Source organism: Eptatretus burgeri, chromosome 10 (genome assembly GCF_056783735.1).
Source record: "Eptatretus burgeri isolate ZD-2024b chromosome 10, Ebu_testis_v1, whole genome shotgun sequence".
In the NCBI taxonomy this organism is placed as follows: domain Eukaryota; kingdom Metazoa; phylum Chordata; class Myxini; order Myxiniformes; family Myxinidae; genus Eptatretus; species Eptatretus burgeri.
The window spans coordinates 34278174-34291944 of record NC_140970.1 but is presented as its reverse complement, the minus strand read 5'-3'; the positions used below and the strand labels follow the sequence as shown (position 1 = coordinate 34291944).

Here is a 13771-nt window from a genome sequence, read left to right as displayed (position 1 = left end):
GTGTGTGTGTGTGTGTGTGTGTGTGTGTGTGTGTGTGTGTGTGTGTGTGTGTGTGTGTGTGTGTGTGTGTGTGTGTGTGTATTGTTGCAGAAATTGTCCTTAGTGTGTTGTTAAATATAGGATTAGCCCAGATCCCCCATTAAATGCATGTTTAGCCAGGTTCTTTGGTAATTGGACGTTACATGTGTGTCGGGAGATGTAGGAGGCTGTTCATTGTTTGTACGGTGGTGGTGTACCGAGAGGTTCTTCTCCTTTCTTCCCCTCTGCGAACAAGTCCCCGCCCCAGCGCTCTGAGAGGGAGTGGCCTAGAGAAGCGAGCGCCGGGGAGGGAAGGTGGAACTGAGAGCGCAGAGGTGGGGCGATCGGCTGTACAAGGGATGGCTGTGTCTGTTTGCGATCGGCTTTCGTAAAGAGGGAGCCGAAAGAAAGGCAAGGAAGGGACTGCAAGATGTCTGTCTGCCATCGGCTGGAGGAGAAACTGCTAGCGTCGGTCGGTGATCTGCCGAGGGAGTAACTGAGCCTGAGTGTCGAGTCGCGATCTGCTGGATAAGCAACGGTGAGTGGGAGTCTGCGATCGGCTGGAATAGAACTGGCTGCTGTGTGAGTCTGGAGTTGGCTTCGAGAAGAGCGAGCGCCGGAAAGGCAGGGGTGGATCTGCACGAGTCGAGTCGGGCGATCAGCCGTAGGAGGAACTGCATGAGGGTTTTTGCGATCGGCTCTCGTGAAAAGGCCGCCCCGAAAGGCAAGCTTCGTGAAAGAGGCAGGAGGAACTGCATGAGTGGAGTCGGCGATCGACTTTTATGAGGAGGTGCTCGACAGGTTCATCCGGAGTCCAGTGACGGAGCCTCTGACTGTCCCTACTCACTACACAGCTCGACACATCTTGTAATCCCGTCGATCCGCCTGCGGAGCCCAACACTCCGATTTGGCCTGATCTGGTGAACAGGCCAGGCCTGGGTTTGTATACTGGACCTTGTGAGAAACCAGCTGAAACCCGCCATCGATCTGACGGTCTTGTGCCGTCGACCTTACGGGGGCTGAACGCGCTGAGGCTGCGTGCGCAAGCGGTGCCGGGAGAAGGACGAGCACCATTTTGACACGCGGCGTGTTTGAGCTTGGGCGCTCGAATCCGTTGACATCAGCTTATCACGAGCCACATTCGTGCCTTCGACATTTTTTCTCTCGTCCATGAGGCATCACCAAGTACTCTGTGTCTTGTCTGCATGTTGTCCGTGTCTTGTCTGCATGTTGTCTAAGGTTTATCTTGCTAGGGTTCCCTTCGAAACCCGTAGCTCCCTAGTTAAGAATGGGTTATAGATTAATTATAACATTGTTATGAATGCTTTGCTTGCGTTGTGTTCCCCGATGTGTCCCCAATAAATCTGGCTGAGTTATACGAGATTTGCCGCCTTGAATTTATTCGTGCCGCGCCGAGGAATGATCCACTCGATTTGGATATAAAACCAAAATGGTTACGGACTGGTAGACTCCGCTCGGTCTCTGACAAATCCAGTCTGTAACCGGGATCTATTTCCCCAGCTGGCAAGGCACTGGTGTACGTTTGTATCGTGATCCAAGGCGCGTAACCCGAGACCTGTGCCGAGCCAGCCGGCGTTATGACCCCGGAGACGGCGGTGCTGTTAAGTGACGCCGAATCTTCAACATTTGGCTGTCAAGAGTAGGGTGCGAATCCCGACACCGCCGAATCCTTAACAACGTGTGTGTGTGTGTGTGTGTGTGTGTGTGTGTGTGTGTGTGTGTGTGTGTGTGTGTGTGTGTGTGTGTGTGTGTGTGTGTGTGTGTGTGTGTGTGTTGCATTTCTCTCTGCAGTCACCGGCGGTCCCATTTCCACGCGCGGGTTCGATGGACCGCGGTGCGCACCTTGATGAAGGTGCGTGACGCTCTCAGGTAATCCGCTCCACAACGCTGCGAGCTGCACCGTCTCCACCACATCGCCCCTGGTTGTGTACGTCGTCATTTTCCCGGCGCTCCGGTTCATCCTCTCTCCGCCTCCCGTTCTACCTCTCTCCTCCTCCCGGCCATCCCCAACCTCCCGGGCTCCACGAACCGCAGACCTGCGCAGAAAGCCAGACGTGCACCAGTGGAGTGAGACACGCAGACGTCGGGACGACTGACGGGTGTAGATACAGCAAGAGGAGAGGAGAATTGACCAAGGAGCCATTGGCGGAGAGGAAACCCTCACCATGGTGCTCACCGTTGATTTTGACGAGTGCCTCAAGGACTCACCTCGTTTCAGGTATGCACGGCGCAGGTATCACGATCATGCCCCCTCGTCGTCCATCCACTGATGTCTCGTGTCGATGGCGCACGTTTTGCATTCCTACTCATGAGGTGATTGTGGATTTAAATGGGCATTGTGTGGATGCTTTGTTTGTTCCTCCAATCGTGTGTGTGTGTGTGTGTGTGTGTGTGTGTGTGTGTGTGTGTGTGTGTGTGTGTGTGTGTGTGTGTGTGTGTGTGTGTGTGTGTGTGTGTCACGAACACCTGGAAGTGGAGGTGCCATTACGGTCATTAAGTGGATCTCGAGACGAACAGCACGGACTAGTCGACATGAAGGAATGACCATGACCTCCGTCCGGTCCGCGGTTATAGACCCTCTTGGAATTCAGGTAAATGCGCGAGAAAATGGGGCGTGGCACCGGGAGACCGCTTCGTCGATGACGTCACACGACACGCTGCCGACGTGAGCGCACTGCTTGATGAGGGTCGATACGGCACAAAGGAAGATTTCGAGTCACCGCGCCCAGACACTGCCGGATATGGGGGGGGGAGGGGGGAGGAGGGTAGCGCAGGATACGGGCTCGGGAATTGGGATCAAGGAAAGGGGGGGCTGTGGGGGGGTCTTCAAACTGGGAGGTCGCGCCGGTAATTGTGAGTCCACACAAACACGTATGGAGCCGCAGTGCCGGTGATGCTGTGTTATATAATTAATTAATTAATTTAACTTTGGTCATTAATTTATTAATTACATGAACAGATATTGGAATAGATTAATAATAGGTGTACATAACCCCCATTTGTCATTTCCCCCATTCAGGGGTTGTGAGGATGGTGAATGAACAGTCTCCCTCTGGAACAGGTAAATGAATAAACTCTGAGCAGGTGTAAACGTCCGTCAGCCCAAGTCACGCTGCATCATTTATTCATGGAGAATGTGGCTGCTCGCTAATGCACCCGGGTGTTTGTCCTGATGAAGATGGAAATCGATTCATTCGTTCATTCGTTCATTCGTTCATTCGTTCATTCGTTCATTCGTTCATTCGCTGCTCCAAGCTGAGCTGAATTGCTTCACCCAGTGAGACAAGAGAAATAAGGGGAACTTCCAAATAAGGTGATTCATGCCTGGAACGAGGATTATTATTAATTTGAATGAAAACGCATCCCCTTCACGAGTGTAAGTCGGTGAGACAGCCGGCTTAATGGATTCCAAGCCACCATGCGCTTCTGTCAGGATTTGAACCTGGAAACAGTAAATGCTGGTGGTTCCATGAGAGCACCACCATCGAATCGTGTCCCACCAATGAACCCTGAAGGTGTTTCAAGCCTGACTTCTGGTCCACAACCCAATCCTTGCTTTTTCATTCCTTCGCTAATTGTTTATAAAAACCTGACCATTTTGTTTTGATAATTATACCGAAATTACTCCTTCTCCTTCTTCTTCTTCATCTTTTTCTGCCACAATTATCCCCATGTTTATGTTTGGCTCAAGTCTTTCACGGCCCAGCTGGCCAGGCTTGATGCTCGACGAAGTAGTTTAGGCAGAAATTAGTTATTTGTTCATGGTGTCGGTGATAGCTTGCCTGCTATTAGTAAAGGACATTGTGGGATCTTTAACGTCCACCAACTGATGATGGCTTAAGATCTTAGGGTCCTGCGTTTGAGCTCCTGACTGCCGTTGAATTGACAGCAGGTGGGGTTGACTCAGCCTGTCATCCTTCCGAGGTCAGCAAAATGAGTACCAGTGCTCTGGTAATAGGGACACTGCATCAGTGGTATCGCTATGTCCCTAACCAATGATGCAACCAGCAGCCAGAAGGCTGCACTTGAAAGGAAGAAACTCATTGTATGACTACTACTACTACTATCTTTCATGACCCCACTTATTTCTACCTTCTTGTAGGGTCGGCCGGGGAATGTTTTTGGTCCAAGTCTTTCACGAACCGGCTGGCCCAGATGTTCGACTGAAGGTAGTAGGCATTTGTAATTGGTTCAGGTTGCTGGCGACAATTTGCTTACTCTGTCATAGAAGACACAGCTGGGTCTTTAAAACCCACTTCCTAATTCTAACAGGACACTGGATTTGACGTCTATCCGAGGAACGGCACATTTTGGGACGCAGTGCCCCGCAATGCGAAACACCAATCCGACAATATGTTGTCGGGACTAGACGGCTCAAAGGTAAGTACCATCCTGTCAGATTACATCGCGTCACCTGATATTAGATTTAATTTACTACATTAATTTCGGTGAAACATGACATTCATGGCAAGACTCCGGAGATGACCAAACATAAACTGTCAGTGACTGACGGTGATGGGAACGAATCGGTTTTCTTTTACAGGTGTTTTCATAATAAGTTAATCCGAAGAAACCCTGGTTATATCTCCCTACATCTACCTTAGGGCACAGACTTGTTGATCAATGTTTGAACGACTCCTGATGTTGAAACCATTTGGTATACTGTGGTGTTGTGTGCACTGTGATTTACAGAGCCGGGGGTTGGAGGGTTGGGGGGTTTCCACACATCTATTGATTGTTTAGGTTAAGTTGTAGCAATATTAATGTCAAGAGCCCCCCCCTGCCCCCCCTTCCCTCCCCAACCACCCACCAACACCATAGACCATTGGTAGCTTGAACAATGTACATGTTGCTGTGTTTGAACCTGGGGAGTATCTGTCTGGGTTCTTTCCATCTTTGTTCTTTGTTGCTTTCACACTTCTTTGTCATTTTATTTTTATTTTTATTTTTTCCACAAATCGTTATTGACGTATTTTTAGAAAAAAAAATTTCATAACTCTCTTTATTCATTGTTTTTTCATCATTCTCTTTATTCATTCTAATTCTTCTTTTTCTTCTTTCATCTCCCAATTCCTCTCTTTCATTATCTATCTCTCTAAGGAGAAGTGAATTCTTGCAAAAAAACAAATTCTACAAGGCCCACTTGGCTGCGCCTGGATGGGTTTGAGGGTAGTGGAGTAGCGTCTGAAACCCGAATCCTATCCAGGTTCCTCTTGATGACTCCATATTTGCTCTTTACGTCTTCTTGTTCCTTTTTGGTCTTCCGTTTCACCGTGTAGGAATGATCTTGTGCCACCGAAACTCGACACAGGTGTTGGGCCTTGTCTATGTGGTTTCCAACCGGTGTCGCAGCATTCTTCCCATTGGCGGGTGAGTTTCGTGATGCCGTTGGGAGGGAAGTTTTCACTTCCCCTCACACTCTATTGAAGTTTGTGTTTAACCTCATGTTGGTGAAAAACTGCTGATTATACAAAATGCAACTGCTTTCCAGCTTGTCAAACTTTTTTTTTGTACCCTTTTTGACAAGAATCCATCTCGGATGGTGAATGTCTCAGATTGGTACCTGCCCGTAGGTGAAAATTGACTTTTTTTTCACTTTTTGGTGATTTCTAATTGGATTTGAGCAGACTCGGTGGCGTAATGGTTCGAGCATCCACTCTGAGTTTGGGAGGTCGGTGGTTCAAACCCTGGCCGAGTCATACCAAAGACTTTAAAAATGGTACGTGCTGCTTCGTTGCTCGATATTCAGCATTTAAAAGGTTAAGAGCACAGACTATCTCCATACATTGGCGTCCAAAAGGAGGAGGAAATTCCTCTTTAGGAAATGCCCCATTGAGTGCGGTGAGAAAGGCAGCACCATTGTTGTGACGTCGCTGGTACCCAGAGTACCCTGGGAAGTGACAGGCACTTCCCCCAAGCTCACTGGTTGTGTTTATCTTGTCTAACGGTCTTGTGTTGTGTCTCGTATGTTCGTCTGTATCTCCATGCATCTGTATACATCATGTAAAAAAACAACAACAACAACAACACTGCATTGGATACCGCAATGTAGAGTTGATCATGACCTAAAACATGCTGAAGGAGATACAACCTTATGCACTCTAGGATATACCATGTGTCTTATCAAGGGTAAAACAACTGACAAGCATGACGAGAAATTTCATCCTTTTGACGGTGAATACAAAGCTCGTATCAGATGGTGCCAATTGCAAGTCTCGGTTCGAGTACAATATTGTTCCTCTGAGTTGGCTTGAAAGAGATGGGGCAGAAGTTCTCGAACCACGAGTCTCGTGCCATCACATAATCCCTCATTTGGATTCAAATTTTGCGACAGGATAATACTGTAGATGTTCTTTCATTCAGCTCAAAGTTGTGGAGTGGCAATCAAGATGGAGTGATGTTGTTCAGAAACTCGGATTGGATTATGCAGGCTCAGTTTCTCATGGATCCTCAGACACAATCCAATCAACGCTGAGGTATGTTGTTTTATGGATCCGGTAATTGTTGCAAAATGAGATTGTCGATAGGATGTGAATGGTCATTTTTTGGAGTCGGGCAACACCGCTTCTCCATATACCATGGGTCTGTATTTGGGCCATGAGGGAAAACCTGGTAAATGAGGTCATCCAATTTGTTCGAATTTAGAAGGATTTCAACTGGAAGTTCAATGTCATCGATGTTATTCACAAGTGGAAAATAACCATTTCCTCATCGAGCGGCCAGTTGAAAAAAATGTTCGTAGTCTTCATCATGTGTTGTCATGTTCTGAGTGAAGTGGACCCACGTAGGTGTGAGTAACTCTACACAATGGTTGCTCAACTTCCATTGCGAACGACAGGAAGAGTCTGCTCGAAATTTCCTCCAAGTGGCTCTCACAATCCCATCAGACCTTTCAATTGTCGGTCCACTGCAATCATTTTTGCCTCCTCCAAAATGACGATCGAGGTGTGTTGAAGAGCTTGAGTATCCTTCGTCGTGGGTGGAACAGGTGGAATTTTGTTGCAGAGGAATAGGGATTTTGATCCTGGAATAAGAAGTTGTTCCATCTGTGAGAAACATGCTCACTACGTCATAGTACGTAATGCAACTGTGAGAGCCATTCCTCAAAAAAATGTTCGTAAAGGTATTGTCGAGAAATGTTTTTCTTTTGCCACTTTCTCTATCTATGTAAAACATGGCTGCTGAGACTGACTGCACCGCGTTTACAATAAAGCCAGCGACATGATGTTCATGTTAATTTCTCTCCCATTTCCTCGGCAGCATTGCCTCTCTGTTCTTCATTCGCCTCGATAAACTCGTTCGGAATTTGTGTGAAATTGAAATCAGAAAATCTGCCGTCATTTAATGTGTGTGCTGACAGAGGATGACGATGGTGACAAACAATTCCCCTCCAAGTGGCTCTCATTATTCTTTCTCGTCCAAAAAAAAAAATCTACTGAAGTTTTGCTTCTTCCAAACTTTGCTGCCATTCGAGGTCATCGTCCAACAGCCCCATTGCCTTTGCAGCATCCCTAAATGTGAGTTGTGACTCTCCATTGATTGTGCATAGGTCCTCCAAAGATTTGGCACCTGCACAATGAAGGAGACAAAGTCTCAAGCTGAATATTTCTGGCTGTCAGGGCTGCACTTGGAACATTCGACCAATGATCTACAATTTATTTTTATTGATCCAATGGCCTTGCTTCTGAAAATCTAGTGATATCATGATACAGTTAATGATGGGCTTCGTCATCCCAAGTCTATAGATTGAGCCAAGCAGTCAAGAGTTGGTTTCTCATCTCTCCTGACAGATGTTTCTTCTTGCCTTTCTCCATCACACAACATTAAGGAATTGTCACATTATCTGGCTGTAAACCGAAGGTTAAACCATCCTCGTCTTCAGTATGTAGAAATCCCATCAATATCCAAGCGCGTCTCTTCGCAGAGATTCTTTGGAACGTTCTTGTGGTGTTCTCCATTTTTCATGCAAATGGAATTTGGATTGACATCTCCGCAAGCGCAGTGGAAAAAAAAGTCTCTTCACCTTTTCATGGAGTGCTGAATCAAGAACAGGTTTGGGAATTCCAGCGGTGACAACATCATCTACATATGCAAGTGTTTGTGATTTATCTTCACTTGAAAATAAAATCAGGAAATGCACATGAGGCAACTCAAGCTTTTGGAATTCTACTTGAAGGATATGGGCATTAACCTTTCTACGAATGATCCTCTTGGAGAGATATGGAACTTATGCTTCATATGGAGCAACCTGGAAATAATGTCAGGTCGATTATTTGGAGTTTGTCATGGAGGCAGCATGGCCAAAAACTCCCAGCCCTTTAGGATTTGCTGTCATCTCTCAGCTTGATTTGATTTTTTTTTTCCAATACAATTCAGTTAATTTCCCTCCACTTTACACTGAGAAGCATCAACAAGACATTGATAAAATAATAGCCTGTCAGAATGACGAGGTGAAAAGCCATCTGTTATTGAAGTATGGTATGCATAGTATTGTATCCTGGTGTTGGCGCAGTGGTTAGGGCAGCGGCTTGGGATCCAAAAGGTCCTGAGTTCAAGCCCCGTTGGGCCACTGAATTAATACACCAGGGGGTTGACTCAGCCTGTCATCCTTCCAAGGTCGGCGAAGTGAGGACCAGTATACTGGGCCGGTGTATACCCCGGTTAAAATAGGTGTACCATATCCCTGTGTCGTAAGAGGCGACCAGGGTTGCGTCAGGAAGGGCATCCGGTGTAAAACGTGTGCCAAATCACTATGCGGATCATGCGGATGATCCGCTGTGGCGACCCCTCACGGGAGCAGCCGAAAGAAGAAGAAGAAGAAGAAGAAGAAGAAGAAGGTATGCATAGTATTGTAAAGAAACTTGTTTCACATTTTGTCTTTCCTCTTGGCATTGATTTAAAGGAGAGATAACAACAATCCTCTTGAAGAAGTCCTTTCATTCAAGCTTTTGGGTCTCACTATCTGCCATGATCTTTCCTGGGGAAGCCATAGCTCCAAGCTGGTCTCCAAAGCCAGTCGCCGACTCGGCATGCAACATTGTGCAAAGTCCTTCCTCGGCACATCTGAGCTCCTGACCACATACAAAGCTTTCATCCGCAGCCAGATGGAGAACTGCTCTCCCCTCTGGGCTGGTGCTCCTGCCTCACACCTTTCTCAACTTCACGCTGTGGAAACTGATGTGCTGAATTGGTTGATCCACAGTAGGAGAGATAACAATGTCCCAAGCCGATGGAACTGGCACAACTCCTTGATTTCCTACAAAAGCTGCAGCATTCTCAGAAGTTATTGAATCGTTGTAATGCTGCTGATCTTGACTGGCCCTGTGGGCAATGACCATTCTCACTGACAGTACATCGGTGTAGTGAAGTCTAGCTGTAGTCATTTGCTGTTCCAAAATTTGACCCATGAACCAAAAGTGATGCACTAAAGAATTGGTCTGGTCCATTTCTCTTTGGACAAGTTCCATAACATCCTGCCGAGCGGCAGCATTTGCAAGAACTGCCAATTGTTCTTCGAAAGCTTGTTATGCATCAAGTGCATATTTTCTTTTGTCCTTCAGCAGAATCCAAATAGCTTTGCCTCTTGATGGTGACCACTTTGAGACCACGACCTGGAGGCATTGCAATCTCAGCATCCCATAATGCCATTGCAAATGCATTATATAATTACTAACATGAGGTTGAAATATTTTTCTCATGACACTTTCCTTCGTATAAATCAATTATTGCCGTTGAGACATCGTGAAGATTAGGAAGGGATACTGTACCTTAGTGGCAGCACTTCATAAATACAAGTGGAGATGTTTTCTTCAAATATTTAGCTTCACACCATGGGTACCTTCCATTTGTCCTTCAGAGTGTGTTTTGGCAGTTGTACCGGTGTAGTTTCTTCTACTAACTCAGGTCTTGCTCTATTTTGTCGTCCTCGATATGGACGTCGTCTTCTCCATCTTGTTTTCTGGGCATCAATCGCCCACCTACTTTCTCTCTGAGTTTCTGAATCTCTCCTCGGTCTTTATCTCCGGGTATTAATTATTTGTCTTTATTGTCTCTGCCGCTCAGTTATTGCAGAGTCTCAGTCTTGTACATTTACCGTTAATTGAAGCCCTTTCTTGTGCTGGTTGTTCTGTTTCCTTATCTCTTCTATCCTGACGAACCGCCGACTTTTCTGTCACTCCTGTTGCGTGTTTTTCTTGTACGTTTTGGCGTATTTCACACATGAAAAAAGATGTCTTAAATGTCATCTTCATGATCAGCACCACATGGCAAGTCAGCCAAGGTATTGTCTTCACTTGCCAGGAGCCAATCACGGTCAGCCGTCATCCCCCTACCATTTCTAAACCCCATGCTGCTCTTCTCCGATCTCCATCTCCACACTCTTCCTTAGCCTCAAGTCCAGAATCCTCTCCAGTACCTTCATTACACGACTTAGGAGCGTAATGCCCCTGTACTTCCCCAGATCTTGAACATCGTCCTTCCCCTTCCATATCAGCACAATTAACCCTGTCCTTCACTCCACCAGAATTGAACCATTGCTCGTACATATATTCAACAGCCTTTCTGTCCAACTGATTCTGACTTCTGCTGCAATTATAATTTCTGTGCACATCTCATCAATGCTTGGAGCTCTTCCCTTCTTTATCCTCTTCAGTGCCATCCACACTTCCTCTGTGATCTCCACCAACTCCACTTCCCCCTCTACATCACACGGTCGCTCCAGCTTGCCGCTGCTTCCTTCCCGGTTCAACAGCTCTTTGAGAAATATCCTTACCACATCTTCAGTTCTGCTCCCCTCTTTGTCACCAGCAATATCAAGCATTCCTATACTTTAAATAAGTCATTATTTCCTTGTAATGCCATCTGGGAGTTAGATGGGGATTAGGCAGGATGACATAAGCTTTGGTCTTGCTACATACAGCATTTAAGCTGTTTTCGATTTTGTAACATCTTGTTTTTTTTTCAAACTTTGCCACCATCACAGCACTATCCTTAACTTAGTAGAATGTCTCCTTCAATCAATGTTCATTGGTCTTTGGGATTTGAAGGCAGTTTAAAATAAATATTCCACCATCGTTCCCCTTTTTGGGAAGAACCCGATGTTTATATTCTTTATAAGAGCAAAGCGCCTGGTGTTGGCTTAGTGGTTAAAGTGGCTGGTTTGGGACCGAAGGGTCCTGAGTTTGAGCCCCTGTTACCCATTGAATTAATGCCGGATGGGGTTTACTCGGCCTGTCATCCTTCTGAGGATGATTAAATGGGTCCCAGTGTACTGGGGTAATAACCATTCGGGCGAACCTGCGTCAGAGTGGCGACCTCTCCAGGACTCTACTCCTTGCCAATGAAACTGCCTCAGCAGCCCTTTGTGACTTTATGGCAAGAAAGAAATTGTGTTATTATTTATTATAAGGGCAAAGCAACTGTTTATGACTGATTCAATTAGTTGTGATACATGAATCTTCAGCAGTGTCGATACAACCTTCTCAAGAACACTTTTTCAATGGAATGTTTGATTGTTTGATTCCAAGCAAGAGCAAAGCATGGAAATAAACGCAAGGCAACCTGTCAACATATTTGTGATTGGAAGACAAATGACAGTCGACGAAGTTTGAATAAAGTCGTGTGTGGTTTATAACTTATTATAAACAAAAATTTCTTCCAACACGTGTTCATTTTCTTGTTATTTCCACCACGTGAAGGAACGATGACGTAATTTGGCAATGGCTTTAAGGTGAGTTTCCAAGAATGACGGCGTGTCTGGAGTCGCTCTTTGAAATGCTCAGTGAGCGAAAGTCGGATATGTTTGTTTTTAATGCCACAAAATTTTTTTGTGTTAATAATTTTGTGCAGCAGTTGCAGCTTCACATCATTCCACAAGCTACAAAATATGATGGGAAATGCCACTATTTCAAAGTTTCACTCAATTTCAGCTGAAGACAATATATTTAATAACCCTTTAATTTCATGTCGGCATATGACGTGCAACATCACGCCATGCTCATGCTTAACTAGCAATTAAGTATGCTTGTCGGAATGGAAAGTTGGCTTGTGACAGTAATTGCTGGCTATGCCCAGATGGCTTGCAAATGGAGTTGGCGAGGGAGACGGTTGAGCGCGACGAGACCCCATAGCACGAGTTGTGCGTTGGTAAAAGGGAAAGTGTTGGGGGTGGGGATGGCTTTTTACCCAGACAAGGCTTGAGAATTAACTAGATCGAGGCAAGCTAATGCCTTCTTCTGCAGTCTGTGCACGGACTTGTGCAAGGGATCCATCAACGCCTTATACGTAGCAAATGTTGTGTCTTCTATCGGAATGTATTCATATTCTGCTGGCCCTCTGCTATTCTGCTAACTTGGTTTGTGAGGCAATGATTAATTCTGATACCAGAGCCTTTTGATATCCATAATCTTTATCCACAACACAGAGTAATATGTATGTTTTTAGAACTTGCCTAATTCCAATCTGCCTTGAGACAGACGTCCGTCGGTGTCCAATTTAATTTTCATGGTCACAACAGCGTTTCAGCTACATATGGCGATTATGGTCATGCATGTAATGCATCCGTTGTTCTTTTAGTGTCTTAAATACATGGGAAAGGGCAAAGTATGATGTTGTTTTGGTCATAAGTACGATTAAGTGAATGTTTTAGAGGATAAACGGTGAATGAATGATACACGGTCATGATGACAGGGTACACAAAGCATTTAAAATTGCTATGTTGAAAGAAGTGCAGCTGCAATATATCACCGATAACTTAGACAGCCTGAACTTCAATCAGAGAGCTGTGTTGGGGCTTGGACTTCACAAACTCAATTAATTATGTAACGGTATGGGAAATATGTGGGTTTAAAGGTGAGCAGTCTTTGATATTTTTACACATTTTTTTTATTTTATCAAAAGGATCATGCTATAGCTATAATTATTTTGATTTCCTCTTCCATACTTGTACTCTTCTCCACCCCTTCTTGCTTCCTGAATGCTTTCTGTTTTGCACTGTCAATGGATCTATACATCCAATGGGACCATATTCTCTATAGAGCGTCGATGCTGCTGAAGCAGTCTCCTGGGTTATTGGGCACAATCCTGGGCGGATCGCCACTCCATCGCAGGATAAATTGAATGGCTTCATCATCCCAGCAAGCTGGTACTCATTTTGCCGACCTCAGAAGGATGACAGGCTGAGTCAACCCCACCTAGTATTAATTCAACATCTGAGTGGGATTTGTACTCAGGACCTTAGGATCCTCAGCTCACCAGGTCAGGTCAGGTATGGGAACATGCACCAGAGCAGCGCCTCACTGCGTCCACTTTCTGCTGGCACTCCAGGGCCCTCCGTCTGGCCACCCCCCCCCCAGGCAGTTGCATCACCCATCCCCATCTCCTTGAGATGCTGATGAATGCTTTGGTATAAACTCTTTAGAAGCATGTTGATTTGTAATTTGACATTCAATTTCGAGTGGAGGGAAATTACTATTAACCCCAAATCCATTAATAGCAAACATTTTGGTATCTATCACGGATCTAAGTCATTGAGTTAATCAATTGCCCAAAATATGCAAAGTTAAGGTTTAAAATAGTGAAATCGAATGTCATTATGCTAAAATGATATTTTCATTGTGTTACGTGTCATCGTAGTAACATTTTATCCTTGCACCATGGCATCGGTACTTGTATGGGAGAACCAAATAGGCCAACTGAGAAGGTGCGTAATCTAGAAACATTTTGGTCAAACCAA

The 13771-nt window shown here is 45.5% G+C and overlaps 1 protein-coding gene across 6 annotated transcripts in view; it reads left to right on the top strand.

Annotated features, from left to right (window-relative positions):
* The first annotated feature begins 2034 nt into the window (after positions 1 to 2034).
* Positions 2035 to 13771, top strand: part of LOC147018294 (arf-GAP with coiled-coil, ANK repeat and PH domain-containing protein 3-like) — a 192234-nt gene continuing 180497 nt past the window's right edge. The window contains exon 1 of one of the 6 annotated variants that reach the window (XM_085897822.1): positions 2035 to 2257. In XM_085897822.1, the coding sequence (XP_085753948.1) occupies positions 2205 to 2257 (53 nt within the window). In that variant the 5' untranslated portion in view covers positions 2035 to 2204. Of the gene's footprint in view, positions 2258 to 3078; positions 3101 to 4327; positions 4420 to 5180; positions 5410 to 13771 lie in introns of those variants that run through there. The other 5 variants (XM_085897825.1, XM_085897827.1, XM_085897824.1 and 2 more) reach the window with 5 other exon arrangements.